Source organism: Triturus cristatus, chromosome 4_1 (genome assembly GCF_964204655.1).
Source record: "Triturus cristatus chromosome 4_1, aTriCri1.1, whole genome shotgun sequence".
NCBI classification, from domain to species: Eukaryota; Metazoa; Chordata; class Amphibia; order Caudata; family Salamandridae; genus Triturus; species Triturus cristatus.
In genome coordinates this window covers 936,899,690-936,916,238 of record NC_140585.1, presented here as the reverse complement: position 1 = coordinate 936,916,238, position 16,549 = coordinate 936,899,690, and the positions used below count along the sequence as shown (strand labels likewise).

Genomic DNA, 16,549 nt, shown 5'->3' with positions numbered 1-16,549 from the left:
AGAAAGTAGCTCAGTGGCAAATGCATCACCTTCTTCAACTAGGGGGCCGATTCCGATCTCGTTGGGAAAGCCCTCCGTCCGAGTCGGATCGGGAGGGTTTTCCGACCGAGCCGTGCGCCTGGAGTCCGACCGATCGAGTACGATGCAGCCGTATACTGACGGACTCGGGTCACTCAGACTCCCATAGAAGTCAATTGGAGCCGGTCGTACGACGCGTATATGGGCTTTCATTGACTGAATGGGTACGTTGTGAACAAGGGCGCCCCCTATAGTGTCTACAGTTTTATTGCTTAGGGATGTCACTAAAATTAAATATTGGCTTCTTCTTCATTTTGATTCCCCCAGTTCTTTGTGCTTGGATTAATGATGCAGGGTTCAGAAGCATGTTTTAGGATTGCTCTAATTGTTTTAATACCACAGGGAAACTGGAAACAAAATCAGTTATGATCTATTGGTAGTGTTTAATTCTTTCACTGAATAATGAAATAGCTGTTCATAAAACTCTCTACCAATATGTACTATCACATTTAGCCACAGGCACTAAATGTTTTACACTCTTAGATAGATTAGCCCCCTCTTCTAAAAGCAAGTATCAATGGCTGGATAAATGTCAAACACCCCAGATTTTAAACATTCAATATTAGGCATATCAACAGGTACCTGTGGAAAGAGTGATGTCACCATGCATGCAGGTTAGTGGTGAAAACATGATACAAGACTTTCAATATACCAACAAAATATATAGCCACAAATTGCCCCATTGTTACGTATGATGCCTTTAGTTAATCCTGGCTTTTTACACAACTAACCTTTACTGCTGGGATTTTTGAGTCCATAGTTACAATGTTCACAGAAATATTTTAGGTCCCAGAATGCAATGTAATATCTAGTAAATGGTTCGGCCTGCCTTAAAATAAGTTTTTTGCAATGGGGACACTTGACAGCTACAAATGTCCGACAGCGGCTCCAACTTTATGTAGTCAAGCAAAGAGCTTAAAGAATCAGGTTTCAGGTGCCTTAGTATGCAGGGCTACAAATTAATCTGATGTACTTTCAACTTTTATATGTTTCACATGGTACTATGGTGTTGGCATGGTTGACCACCGCTACAATATCATAAAACACGGTAAGGCATAGTTGAATGAACACAAATTGGGTTCAGAAATGTGTTTATTAAAGCTAACTCCGGGCGGGTAACTTCGCTCCGTCAGCGGAGTTTGCAGAGATTTGCCTATCTGCCCACCATTGCGAACGCAGAGGTAGGCAAATCTCCGACTCCGTGGCAGAGCGGAGTTACCCGCCCGGGGTTAGTTTTAATAAACACATTTCTGAACCCAGTTCGTGCTCATTCAACTATGCCTTACCGCAAGATGTACAATGTAGGAGTTTTTTCATAGAAGAAGGATGGCGAGGAGCAGGCAGGAGAGCGGCCAGGCAGAGGAAGAGGCAGCCACACAGGGATGTACCTTCTTTTAAAAATGTTAATTAATTTGGGAGGTGGGAGAGAGCAGAGCAGAGTTCCACTGAGTTTTTTTCAAACTCCGTGGAGCTCCGTTAAGAGACACTATGCCAGCTCCGCCCACCCTTAATTAAAGCATGTCAATATAGCACTCTTACTTGTTAAGACCATTAATAATTCTGCAAACCAGAGGGAGTCCTGACTGGGTGAGTATGAGAGAGGCTAATGAGATGTGAGTGTGCATCGAATGCACAGACTTTTTTTGCTTAAAACCATCTAACATAGGCCCACTGGAGACACAGCCAATGGATAGACAATCCATACCATACATTACTTCTCCTTTAAATTAAATATGTACACTTCATAACAATCACTGCATAAAAACAACATGTTTTGTAAACACTGAAAAAACACAGTTTTTGTCTTTTTCACGTGTTAGCAACTGAATAAATACTAATAAGCAATGATTTCAAAAGGTTTGTAAACCACTGAGAAAACACGACCCAAATAAACAAAATATAAACACTGAAAAAAGGACAGCCAACATGAATCCTACCGTAACTATAAAAGTTAATGCGTAAAAGCTGTATTTAAATACAGTTTTAAAAATAAACTGTGATGCATTCGGGTTGGTATTATTCCTGTATCTGAGATCACAGTTCAATTTTAACCATCTCATTGGCCCTCCTAAAATTATAGAGAAACCCTTAGGAAGGAGCCTGAGATTTTATCTACACACTGGAACAGGTAACCCACAGAACTAAATAAGTACACTCAGTAAACGTGGGGGGGTCCACCCGCACTAGATGTTTCTCTGGCGATGTGGTGGGCCAAATATGAAGCATGGCACCCAGTTGTGGTGTGAGAGGCCAAATCTCACACTTTTATGTAATACCCTAGTTCTGTTCTGTACTGAGGCAAATAGGATGTCAGGGTCCTCAATATATGAATAATTTTCCTTGGTGAGCACCCTAGTCTAGTGTGGACAGACTTGTCTTGTTTGCCTTTTGGTGCTGTAGATTGTGATTTGGGAGAATGCCGTGAATGACAGCCCAAGCAATTCTCTCATTCCCTCAATCACCTGACAGTGGGTATCAGTGACTTACAGTGTACCACAAGGTGCTGTTCTTTCAACCCTCCTTATCAATATTCATATATTCTGTCTTATGTGCTGCATACCCTTGCAGGCAAATTCTATATGAATGCAAATAACACTCAACTCTTTTTCAACCTACTCGAACCCTATTCCTATACAGTTCACCTCGCCTCTTGTCTTGTGGTGGTAAAATGTTGCATGCCCTCCAGCTTTTAAAAGGAAAATACATCTCAGAATAAGGTACGATTAACCGATGCTTCCTCTCCATAATGAAATGCCTTTGAATGGCCATATCCTTGTACCGCAAGCTAAGCCCAGTTAAAGCTGTGCATAACATAGCCATCATTCTAAATTAAATCCCTTTGAATGCCTAGATTTAGTTAGTAACTAGGTCTTGTTTTTTCCATCTAAAATTCTTCAATATATTTTCCCCTTCTTAAACTCGCAGGTGCACGCACGTTATTCATGCTTTCATCAAATTTAGGTTGAAAGATTTTAACAGCATTTGCTTGGAATTGCCTGTATGATCCCTTATTTCTATGCAGCTGATATAATATGCAACCGATATTCCATCTCAATATTGACTAACAAATATTGTGTTAAAAATATCAAGCACAAACATATTGAGAGTGAGTTTATATAGGTAAATATGGATTTACTTTACTTAACTCCACATATGCGTGCCTAGACAATATATGATCATCAAAGTACATAGACGTAGATATTTTTTCATCAATATATTTGACACAATATTCTGGTACCACAATATTTTTGCTGTTGCTATTGCAACATAAATCTATGTAGCCAATAGCCTGCTTTCAGGGTGTAGAAAATGGGAACACATATCTCCTGACAGCTGTCTGCAATCTCTAACAATTGTTAATAAATCAGCCTACTTTCTCCCTCTGCCATTTCTGGCCTCTACATGTTGTAGGTATGTTCATTTTCATTCTTTAAAAACTACAAATCAGTCTTTTCTTCACAGTCTCCCCTCTTGAAGAGCTTGCTCCTGTGATAAACCTGTTTCTGTGGTGTCCAGCAGTCTTTGGAAATCTCTTCTGCCATACTGCAGCTTCAACCCTCCATTGCAATTTTCAGATAGCAGCTAACAGCGTTTTAACCAATATTCTACACTTTTCTTCAGTTTTTTCACTTTCTTTTGGGACTTAGCACCAAGAAGCTCTACTCATCTGCACACTCTACAAATAGTGTGTATAAGCGGCCAACACATGGATTCCACTTTTAGTTAATAAGATCTGCTCACTGCTTTATATTTTTCATATGAAGAATGAGGTATAAATAGAATTATGTACACACAACTAAACCTACCTTTTGTAGAGCTGACCTTCATGCATAGAAGCAATAAGAACACAATACCGACATTTTGAGAGGCTTTCATCCTGTGAAAATAAAAATTCAAGTATGTATCAGAAAGTTAAGAATCTGTCGGAAACAGGAGTGCACATGAACATCTGTAAACTGGTAAACTCTCTCTGCATGCAATTTCAAATTGTAGACTCACAGCTATAATGCTGGAAGCAACCTTCCAATTGGTAATCTTGTACATTCTTCTCGGCATGTTGAAAAGAATCTTTGTTGTACTAAAATACTAGGGCCCGCTGGCTAACTGACCCCTGCCTTCGTTCAGAAGCCATCACCATACTAGATTATTAGGTACTCCTAGATCACAGGGCCTCTTCATGACAGAATTTTTACATATGTAAAGTAGTACTACTTTACATGCTCACACATGCTGTTCACAAACGGATAGATATCGTTTTCGGCCGACGTCTCTGCTGTCTCTCCTGTCTCTAATGTATTGAGTTCTCCGCCACAAATGCAGTGAACTCTGTACACATAGGTATGCGTTTGTGGTGTAAATGTAGGAAGGGTAAGGGGGAGTGGCTGTAACTTTGACAATATCTACTACAAGGTAGGGGAAGCAAAGGGAGGGGCATACACATATAACAACACACCTACAAAAGAGACAGTTACTATTCACCAAAAGTACACCATATCTACTCCAGTAGTATTACAGCCCAAACAGACGGAAATCTGCCCCAGTCAAGCTTTGGGCTAAGTTACACACTACACATGGCCCCTCACACATACTGCAAGGTAATCTCATACAAATCGATGGAGGTAAGGTATAAGACTACCAGCACACAAGGCCAAAAAGGGAAAATGATGTAACCATTTCTATAACACGCAATCACACAACAGTAAACAGAGACAGACATAGTAGAGAGCAAATACATATCTATAGGCTACATTCCCTTTTACTACAACTGCTAATGCAAAGTCAACACTCAACCACATCCACCTGGAAACATATGTATTTTACTTATTTAAATGCAACATTACCTAGAACTATGAAATTGAGGCAGAGTTGTCCACCCTCTTCTAAATAGGTGTAGAACTATGTGCCAGAGCAAGAATTTTCCTATAAACACAACAACAACAAGTTGCAAACAGGAAGAGGAAGTAAGGCCATATCTGAGCTCTTTTTAGAACAGAGAAAAATCCTCCTGCATCCTGATGCCCCTTTTATTCCAGAAGCCCCAAAATGTCTGGCGAGAAATGAGAGGACCATCAGCTTCTCATTAGAATAATTGTAACTCATCGTGGGAGGAGTACTCCAAAAATGTCCTCAACTTTATGGAGAGCAAGGCTCTTGGCTGAGCTATGCAGCACATGGACATCTGGACAGACATAACCTATCACTGCAATGCAGTGGGAGTAACACACCTGTAGAACCAAGGAGGCCACAAGCGTTAGGGAGACACCTGGTGCTGTGAACAGAAAAAGGCAGAGAATGTGCTGGGGGTGTGCTTTCAGCTTCATACCTGAATCCCAGTCAGGGCAGACCGGCGCACTTAGTTGGAGGATTATGAGCGGCAGCACAGCAGTAAATCATTGGATATAGAAACGCTTCTTACAAGCATTGTTGGGTCACATCAATATTTTCTGTCTTCCATGGTATCATGCTAAATGTGTAACTCACAGTATGTGATAAATGTAACTATTGTCTTGATGCGTTAATGTTTCTAAAATACATGTATTAAATGTAAAGGTATAATACACTAGCACACAAGAATTTCATCCTAATAATTATTGTTTAACGTTATGACGGATGATCATATGTTCTTACAACAGCACTTTGTACTGATAATAACCATTCATGCCACACCTAGCAGTCATCACATGTAGCTTTCTGACTCTTTCTTCCCTTGCTGTTGGCCATCATGAGCAAAGGTGAAGAGGCAGTATTAGAGTAAGTCAAGTTATCCCATATGCCAAACTTCTATTTGTTTGTGTTGAGCATTGTGCTACACCTGCACACCTGTAGCTTTGTTGACATTACTCACCCAGTAATTAAGGAAGCATGGAAAAATATCAACCTTGCATAGGACGCAATGTCACATTTTGCTTTCACGACAATCACAATAACAACAATATCTATTGTTAAGTATATGAATCAGAGGGCATATGTACTCATAGTTTTTTACTTTCTCATACTTCCTTTGTAGAGCACAGTCAAAAAGGAAGTGGGGAACAAGAGGATCGTGGGCAAAGAATGAGAAAGGTCTTAGCCACTGAGTGTGGCCCTTGTGAATACCACCAATACCTAGAAAGAAGATGAGGACACCCAAAGAGAGAAGATGCAGCCTCCCATAGAGTGACATAAACGACAAAACAAAAGACCCCGGGCAGAGGACACAATGGAGGAGGCTGGTTTGATTTAGATACTACCTTTCAGGTGGAAACTGATGATAGGGATCCTCACTGACAGAAACAAGAAACAACAGTGGTGTTCCAGGAACCATTAATCATCTGGCCTTGAAACCACCGCCTCTTCAAGTGCAGAAGCCCTAAAAAAAACTGGGGCCTGAATCTGCACCCTTCTATGATCTCCACCCCCAAAGAATGTCCACCAAGAAGATCATGGTGAGATCCAGACAACATTATGCCCTGGACACTTCTGAGAACTCTTGTTTGCCATTACTTCCTTTGTTACGTTAACATAGCTCTTTTAGAGAGGCCACCAGGGAGCTGTAAACTGGGTAGATGTGAGAGCCTTGAAAACATGAGAAGAGCAGTCAAGGCTGTACAAATATTGCAGGCTGTCTAGCATTGCAACATCACGTGCCTCCTGTCCTCCTAGACTCAGCCATCACTGTCATACCCTAATTCACTTTTTCTCTACTTTTATCAACCCCTCAGCCCCCAAATTACCCTAATCTTGCTAAAAAAGATGGTAAGTACTGCGATTAAAGGAGAAGATTAAAGTGGTCCTACTCTCTCTGAAGAAAGCCAGGAAACGTTACCTTAAACCCATGACAACACTTGGGTTGGGAGACTGACTTTTGTTTTATTTTGGACTTGTTGGGTTATGATATGGAATCTAACATTATATTGGGACTTTATATTAATTTGTTGGTACTATTGTTTTGGGCAGTTTCTTTATTTTCACCACTAGACTATGTCAGGTCTTGTCCTATTCTTAATGTGTTTTTCTCTGTTGTTCACCACCCTCCAAGTTGATTACCCCTTCCTTGACTTTAGGTTGGTTATTTCTCCACTTCTGAAGGATAATTGACATGCGTACTAAATTCTAGAACCCTAAAATCAGTTTGTTATGTTTTTCTCTGTTGCCTTTTTCCTCCAAGTTGATTCCCCCTCCGTGAACTCAGGCTCTATTTGGTTATATCTCCCCTTCCGACGGACACTTGATGTGTTTACACCATCCTCTCAAATGGACTGACCAGAAATCCTGTACCAGAAAAGCAAATCATGCTGTTTTTCGGTACCTCTCACCCAGCAGGGTTGCCCCTTGGTGGCATGCTTCATCATTGGGTTCCTTACCGTTCCGCTGTGGAACAGAGTGTGCTGCTAACAGTAAACTTCACAGGAGCACTAGAGGGTATTCAACCAATGTATCAAGTAAAATAGGAGATGGAGGGGATATGCTTTAAGGTTAAATATACCTGATTAGTGGTTGTGAAATGCTTTAATGTATACACTAGTCGGTATGATAAAAAACTGGGAAAGAAATTAGGAAGCTAATAGAGGGTTCAATGCATGTTCAAGAATGTATGCACCTACTTGGTGTCTGTTCCACTGCGTCTCTGAAGAGATAAAGAGTTAGCCCGGAATGTCCTGGGACACTACAACATATATTCCCGGGGACACTACAACATATATTCCCGATCATGGTAAAAATAAATAGATGGCTTTCCGAAAACTAGCATCTAATAGTTAACATTCATATCATGCTATGAAATGCCATGTGAAAGGCTATGTATATGTAGCGAATACCGTCCAGGAAGTGTAAATGCTAGTCAAAATAGTGAGCACTTCTAATACACACAGTAGATATATTCCTAAGTGCATACTCATCATCATACACCACAATACACATATATAATGCTTGTACATACGTATGGGAACACTTAATAGTGCCCCATGGGTCAACAGATGCAAGATGTGCCTGTAGTCATACAATGTGTAAGTGTAATAGAGGAGAGCATATTAGCCTCATTCTTATGCCCCTTATTTCTTACTTTAGTAAGGACTCACACTGCTAGGCCATACCTACACAGTTAAGGTTCCCGCCTGGCCCATTCACCTGAAAAATATAATCTGTGCCTGCATGCTAAGCAGTGACTAGATCTCCTTGTTTTTAAACTCCAGTATCGAACTCCATCGAGAGATGCGCTAAGCGCACATTGTGCAGTGGCTGATGGGTACCGGTCAGCCAGACCGCCTAACCTAGCAAAATGGTAGATGTGTATGGAACCATTTGCTTGTTCTGTGTCGACATTAATATGTGATGTTGGAATGGAAGAAAAACATCCTCCTTATGTATTGAAAATATGGATGTGTATAAATACCAAACTGAGATTGCAAAATTAAAGTGAATTATTGAAATAAATTGTATTGTGTAAAAAATGAATTCTACATACTGAAAAACGGGGGGTTTAAATGTTGAAAAAGTAGACAAGTGGGAGGAAAAATATATTATTATGGATACTTAAAAATTAATGGATGCTGAGAAATAACATTTGGACGGACAGATACCAAGTGCTGAAAAAAAAAGGAAGAAATGAACCAATGGTACTTAAAATAACAATAATAGGAGAAAATCAGAGGAGATGTAAAAAAGCTCATCATCTCAGTCTCATGGTAATGCGCAAGTTAGGTGGTGAATTGATCCCATGGGATATTGTTGTTCAGGCCAACTGCACGGGTGTTTAATTTGAAAACCCAGCATTGTTCTCTTTCGAGGAGGACTTCGTTCACAGTTGGTGGTTTCTGGTACATGTTCAAGGACCAGCCACATGAGGTTGGTCACTGCATACCCCTTCTCAATGAAGTGTGCCGACGTCTTTGTTGTGTTCTGTCCACATATCAAGTTGCTTCCGTGTTCCGCAATTCTTTTTTTCACTTTACGTGTGGTCATGCCAATGTAGCGGAGATCCCTTGGGCATGTAATCATATAAACCACCCTCGGGTATTGCAATTTGCAAATTGTCTCAATTCCCACTCTAATTTACCAGCCACATCCACCGATTATTTGGTTATTGTCAGGGTGCAGGTGTTACATCTGTCACATGGATCGTGTCCTACTAGGTTTGGGAGGGTCCCAGTGAATGGTCTGATCAACATTGACTGTTTCAAGAGTCTTGTGTGGACAAATGCGTCTTTGAGGCTTCTGCCTCTTTTGTGTGAAAACAATGGTTTTGGTAGACTCAGGGTCCCACTGTTTGAAATCTTCCAATTTTTATTGATTATTTTACTGACTTTATCAGAGGCAACATTGAATGTTCTCATGCAGATCAGGCATTCTACTGCCTTTCTCTGTGGGCTATTGTCCAAGAGGGCATCCCTATCGTTATCGGGGTATGTTTAAAAGATTTCTGATTCACTTTTCCTAGATATTTTAGAATTTAGAAGCTGGCGTGTCCAAAATATACTTAAAGCTGATATTTAAATGACAAATCATGCTGCATTATGGAGATTTGTTATTAAAGGTATTTCCTTGATGGCACAGGCATTGCAGCTATGGTTGTTATGTGTTGCCCATGTTGAGGTACTCCAAACTGATAATTACTGCTGCAGCACCAAAGTCATCACTTCTGGTAATCCTGCACAGGGTGACTACCAATAGAACCTTGTCTTATGTGGTCTCTAGTACAACACCGATAATATTTGTTAGTAGCTTGGGATAATTTTTATTGAACAGAAGTAGCTCTTTTTACAGAAAAGGCTGGAGACCTTTGGAGCATCCCAGCGCCAACCTCTAAATTACCCTGCAGTCTATTGGAAATTGGGTTATTGGTTGAGGGTGGTGAAAACCTACTCAAACGGTAACCACAATTTCAGTCAGGGTGAAGACATAACCAAATTAACCTGTGTGTAACCCTCTGGTAGCTTGGCACGAAGAAGTCAGGATCAACTTATCGCCATTATGTTAAGTATTTATGCAGCACTTCAAGCAGTAATAAAGTGGAAACACAACACAAGAAAAATTGCACATAATTTAGAACAATAGAGTGGAATTTGATAACTTATTTGAGACTAAAATGACAAAAATCTAATCAATAGAACCAGAGATATGCAATTTGAAAGATTTAAGTAAAAATAGTGCCTAGAAGCATAAATCAGCAACTGTGGTTATCTCATGGTGTCGGACTGGGACAAAGTTACAAGTTCAGGCTGACTGTGATGGAGCATGAACTGGATACAAGGACCAAGTAAGGCTTGCTGCAAAGCAGCTCAAATACTGGTTTGTGGCGCTTTGCAAGATCCTGCCTTGAGGATTCATCGTGTAGGGGTGGGTCCGAGGAGCTGTGGGGTGCGTGCAGAATCCTGCATTGTCATAGAGGATGCCTTCAATGTGGAACTTGCAATGCGAAGGCCTGCATGGAGGATGCATTAGGGAGCTGTGGTTCTGTGGAGACTGCAGGCTACGGTTCTGAAGCTGACCTGCCAGGAGATGCGTTACACTGCATTTGTCCTGCCCACAGTACCATAGATGGACTGACAGAGCACTTTCAGGCCCACTTCCAACGGTCCAGGTCTCAGGTGGCACCAATTGGGGAAGCAAGGCTCACAGTCCCTGAGGCTCTGATCATGAGGCCAGCTAACTAGCCCTTGGAGTCACTTTGTTGGTCCTGGGATCAAGATGAAGGTCTAGTCTTTTTCACTCAGGCAGCAGGGCAACAGAGTAATAGTCTTTCTTGAAGAGCAGCACAGCAGTCCGGTTGATTCTTCCACAGGTGTACTGAAGAGTTGGGTCTGAGGGTCCATCATTTATACCTGGTGCCCACTTTGAAGTTGGAGAAGGTTCGGGAGATTTCCACCCAAAGAGGTGTTTGGAATTTCCTGCCTCCCCACACTAGCAGTAGCTTCTCTGGGTCACAAAACACTAGAGTCAAAACCCTTTGTAAGTGTGCTGTGCAGAGACTTTGTGATGTCGGAGAGTGGTAGGTGACAGCTCCTTCCCTCATCAAGTCAGAGATGGCCCATCCTGCCATCACCTATTCCCCCTTTGTCTCATTGTCTGGGAGCAATACATAAACACCAACTGCAAGCTACACCAAGTCATTTGACCCAGGATACAAGCTGCAAGCACCAAAAGGGCAGGGGTAAGAAAATGCCAACATTCTAAAAGTGACATTTTCCCGAATTGTGACTTAAAATCTGACTTTACACTTAAAGAGGGTTTTAAAATACAATTAGGCTGTCCTGTTTTAGGTTTAAACCTGTAATAACAGATGAAACCCCACCGAAAGGAAAATAGCCCTTACCAGTGTATACATATAAACACTGAAAAAACACCTTCACAAACATAAACTAAATGCCATTCAAAGAGAGGAAAAGGTGAGTGAAAGGTCATTTTTATTCTTTCCTGAAGGGGCCAATACAATGTAACTTTTTTATACAAGGCAGCAGCAAGAAAGACTGGGTTAACATTATTCTGCTTAAGTTTTGTTGTTTAGGGATGTCACTAAAATATTGTTTCTTCTCACTTTTGCTTTTTTCAGTTTTGTGATCTTTGGTCTAAAGTTGCAGGCTGTAGAACCTTTTTTTAGGTCTTATTTAATTATTTTATAAAGTGTAAAGAATCAGGAAATATCAAAATCATATTTGATATTTTGGCTGCGTTTGTTTCTTTCATGGAGAGGTAAAATGGCTGGTTTCATAACAATCTTTCCCAATATGTAGCATCACATTTTCCCACAGTCAGAGGATGGGTAAAAACCTTTGGTACATCAGCCCCCTTTTCTAACAAAGTCAGCATTGATAGTAGGTGCATTGGCAAATACCCCAGGCTTTAAACATTCAATGCAAGGTGTAGTCACAGGTATATGTGCAAAGACTGCTGTCACCAAGCATCTGTGATAGTGGTGAAAACATGACACCAGACATTCAGAAAACATGGAACACAGTGTCACTTGGAATGATGGTGCAAAAAGTTCTTACCAAGTTCAACAAAGATTGGATTGATATTGTTTGTATTTTCAGTAATTCAGCTACTTATATAAAACTTTGTGTGATGACCTGTCAAAATCGATACCTGAGCTGAAGTCCTTACCTGTAAGAGATCCTTGCCACTTTCTAGATGGTATGCTGAAAGTAGCTCTACAATCTTCAGAGTTAATGAAGAATGCTATTGACTTTGTCGTCCATTCTGGTGCACTGTTTTGTTATTAGCAGGAACTAAACCGCAAATATTTCTAATATTATGCTTTTGTGTTGCATCAAAGAAACAGTCATCCCAACTGTGTCATTTAACTAGTGGTTCTTATTCCTAGAGGCTGTGAATGCCACATTATCTATGTGATGACCGTTTACCGAATTTGTGGTTAGTGATAATGCTAAAGTCAAGAAATGTGAGGATCTTTGGTTCCATATTGATTGTGATGTGAAGTACTCTCTACTGCATTCTTAGATTTTTACAGGAAAACATGGCTGCTGTAGTGGGCATAATAAAAAAACTAGAGTCTGAAAACACCCTTGTCTACCAAGTGTTAAGCGTAATTTATGTAGATGTGAAACATCTCCTTGAGAGTAGGCTGGGAGACACTTTTAGTGACTTTGGCACTACCACTTGTTCCATGTTAGAATTCTTGCCACTTGGTAAGCAAAGAATTGTTGAGGAGCAAATCAGGAAATTTTATTGTACAGTGCATGGGAAATGGCGTGCAATGATGCATAGATATGTTCCTTCGCCAACCATGGCATTTGACGTCAATGAAGCCTCACTGGGGTACTCTGCATAAGTCCTAGATCCCTTCCATAAAAGGGAATTTTCTCCGTACTGCTTCATTTTTGACTGCTTCAATCACTGAGGGCACATGTGCCCAGTTCACCGCATGTGTTTCAAAACCTGTCCCAGAGAATTGAAATCTTCAGGTGCAGCAGTATTGGCATGAAAAGCTATGTCAGTGGCCAGAGTTAGCAAATTGTGTACTGGCTGTTTTGGCATTGCTGGTCTCAAGTGGCAATGTTGAGAGGGCCGTTTCACAGATATACGTTTACATGGGAGTGAAACAGCAAACATGCATGACCAAAGACTCACTGAAGAAGTTTTGTATGGAGTACTACAGTAAGTTTGATTTGTAAAAATATATTTGGACCTCATATAGCCTGTAAGCACACTGTCTATACTCATGTGCAATCAGTGCAGACAGCAAGCAATAATAAAAGCAAAACATTCCATAAACACCGAAAACATTGTTTCTGTTGTTTTAATGGGGCGAAAATGTGTAACCACTGTTTTTTTAAGGTATTGAAAACACTGAAAAAACCCCACCAGAATTTACCCAAAATAGAAACTGAAAACTGGAAAGCCTAAGTATAATTCTTTAGGGACCAAACCTGACATTCCTACCGGCTCCCAATCGAAAGTTCTCATTTATGAAATGTAACAAGTTAACCCAATTTTATCCTATGAAAGAAAGAGGTTTTCACTATCTGGGCATGTAAAAGTTTAAAGTACATGTCCCACTTTTTAAATACACTGTACCCTGTCCTATGGGCTTTTGGGCCTACCCTAGGGGTGACTTAAGTTTAATACAACAATTCAGCTTAGTCATGGTGAAAAGTATATAATGCTAGTTTCAAAATGGTAGTAAAAGTGCGCATACAGGGGGGGAGTGGTCACCTCCCGAGGAAGATGGCTACCTAGCCTACAAGTTCTGCCATGCCTGAAGATAACATTGGCTCTCCCTACCACCAGAGTGAATCTATCGACTCTCCAAGATGAAGCCTGATTCAACTAAAATGCAGAGACTCTAACAATCCGTTTTTCTTGCAGCCATAAGTAACGGAGCACCTTTATTTCCATGCAGAGCTTCCGAGACGATCTCGCTCTGACTGACTTAAAAATGTCCTACTTTGGAACATCACTCCTCTGACTGCACTGAGCTGCCACCTGTGGCTCAAATTAGACAAGAACTGTCTATTTTGCCTCTGACTGACATCAAATGCATGGTAAGGGCTTCTTTTTTCCATGCAAATATGCTTGTCCTATGCTAAAGCTTACAGGGAACCCTGAGCCTTTGCCTGACTCCAAGACAGCAGGTGCTGCATCCCCATGCGTCTTCCAGAACCTTCACAAGTACAGCATTTACCTGTAGTGAACAGCACTGCAGGCTTCATCATGGAATATCTTTCAGCTCTAGGCAAGTGCAGCGCCCATTTGGGTCTCCAAATACAAGAGTTGTTGGAAAGTGACTAAGTGCTTGTTTATTAGTCTGGCGGTCCAGTGGCCACTAGACTCCCGGGGGCACGGCAGTGGCGGTCTTCTGACACCTTTATTATTATTAGAGCAGTCGGACCGCCATTGCCCTGCTGAGATTTCCTGGTGGTGGCGTGATGGTCATGAGGCCACAATATGCTTGGCGGACCATTGTGGTACCACCAGGCATATTACTTACTTCCTCTCCGCAACAGTTTCAATGGGGTGCATGCAGGGGGGCCCAACATGTGCCCCCTGTGTCCATGCACCCCAGTTCTTGCACGGCATAGACTTTACAGTTCATTCCCCGCAGGAACTAATTTTTTCATTCCCATTGCAGCACCGCTGTGGGAACGCCACAAAAAGCCCACCAGACACAAGAAACACTTGTAATCTGGTTGGCGGCCCGACCACGGGTTTGATGGTACGGCGGCGGGGCAGACCTGGTGCCGCACCACAAAACTCGTAATCAGGCCCTAAGTGGCAAACTACCAAAGTGTCTAAGTGACTAAGTGGGGTCCAGAAGATCAGCTACCCTCTCTTATCAACTGCCTTGAATCAGAACTGTAAAGGTAGAGGGCAACTTAAGTGGCATCACACAATGCGAATCTTGCAAGGACTTCTCATTAAGGTCGTCCTATCAGGTCATCATACCCCCTTCAGAATGGCTTTTCCCAGATCACACAATGTTAGAGAATCAAGTGTGGAGCCAGAAGGATCCGAACCCTGCACAAAAGAGGTTCAAACAAGAGCCCCCATTACAGACTCCGCTCTCAAGTCTAAAGCCAACAATTCTGTTAGACTAGACTTAAGCATGCAGAAGCCGGACATGCTGCACGTACTCACACAATCTACAAAGACCACCACGGAATCCATGCAGGGCAATCTGACATCCTTAAAACCAGAAATTCTCTCGCTAGGTGGCAGAGTCACTGAAGTAGAATAGTGTATAGACCATAAGCATAACTCTATATAGACTATATCAACTACCACTGCGAGATTGACCCGGTCGGAGAGGAACATCACTGAGTTAAAAGACAGGACTAGAAGGAGCAACCTTCACATTTTTGGGCTCCCAGGAGGAACTGAAAGTCAGGCTCCTTCATGTGCCACATTCATGGAAATATATATTCCTCAAGTGCTAGGGTAAACTTCACCAAAGACTTTGAAATAAAAGGTGCTCACAAAGCGCCCATATACAGCCTCAAAACAGTGATGCTGCAAGAGCTCTTATCTTGGGACCTCTCTGTTACTCATGCACCGAGGCTCTCCTCACACAAATGAAGAAGTTACAAAGGATCAAATGGCAAGGTTGCGCCATTGGTATTTCCCCAGAATATTCTAAAGACACTGTCAAAATAAGAAGAGCCTCCTTATCCCAACGTCAGTCTCTTAAGGACTTATCAATACAATTTTCTTTCATTGGTCCTGATCGACTGAAGACAACCCTCAATGGAAATGTTTCCATCTTTGAGGATCCCAAAGACTTGGACTTTTATATTGCGGACATTAAAGACCTGAAAATGAGTTCATAATGACCTGCTGGACTGTTCTGTAACCAAGCTACCCCGGTAATACCCACTAATTAACACTAACCAGCAATCCTTCAAATGGATCTCTCTAATCTCCCCAACACCTTCTACCTAGTGGAGATCCTGGAAAGCCTGTTCTAGCTACAGACTGTTACTTTTTCTGGTTCAAAGTAATTATCTTGGTCGCACAAGTTTGCTGTTTGCTACTAACACTCGTATATCCCAGTTTAACTGTGACTCCAAACTCCCAGATTGGATGTACGTCTCCACATCTGCATGATACTCTAACATACGGTTTATGGCTAGCACCGATTACTAACCACCAGCCTACTAACTAGTAATAATCACAAGCCTTGGATCCTATATCCTAGACCTTAGGTCTTCCTCACTTCAGTCTTATTACAGGATTTCATGCAAGTTGTTTTTATGGTCCTAATAAGTGTATGCTCCAGGCTTAAACATTATCTGACACAATATTCTTGGACAACTCTTAGTTAACCGACTTGGTAACCTTGTTTACATCCCAGTTTACCCAATGTTGTCTCCTTGACGAGCAAACTACCTCTCTCATTACACTAGTACACTTGGCCTGCTTTATCCTTTAAAGGACCTCACTGGATATTACAATCCCCTATCACACACACACACCACACTTGAATACAGTTGTATACTTTATCTTAAATCCTGCCCTCCTAGCCCGTCAGTCCTAGACT

At 41.5% G+C, this 16,549-nt stretch overlaps 1 protein-coding gene across 2 annotated transcripts in view; it reads right to left on the bottom strand.

Moving 5' to 3' along the window:
- The window catches only part of LOC146855869 (uncharacterized), a 218,660-nt gene that overhangs the window by 190,026 nt on the left and 12,085 nt on the right, over positions 1 to 16,549 (bottom strand). For both annotated transcript variants that reach the window (XM_085653815.1, XM_085653816.1), the window contains exon 2: positions 3,885 to 3,955. In XM_085653815.1, the coding sequence (XP_085509941.1) occupies positions 3,885 to 3,954 (70 nt within the window). In that variant the 5' untranslated portion in view covers position 3,955. The remainder of the gene's footprint in view (positions 1 to 3,884; positions 3,956 to 16,549) is intronic.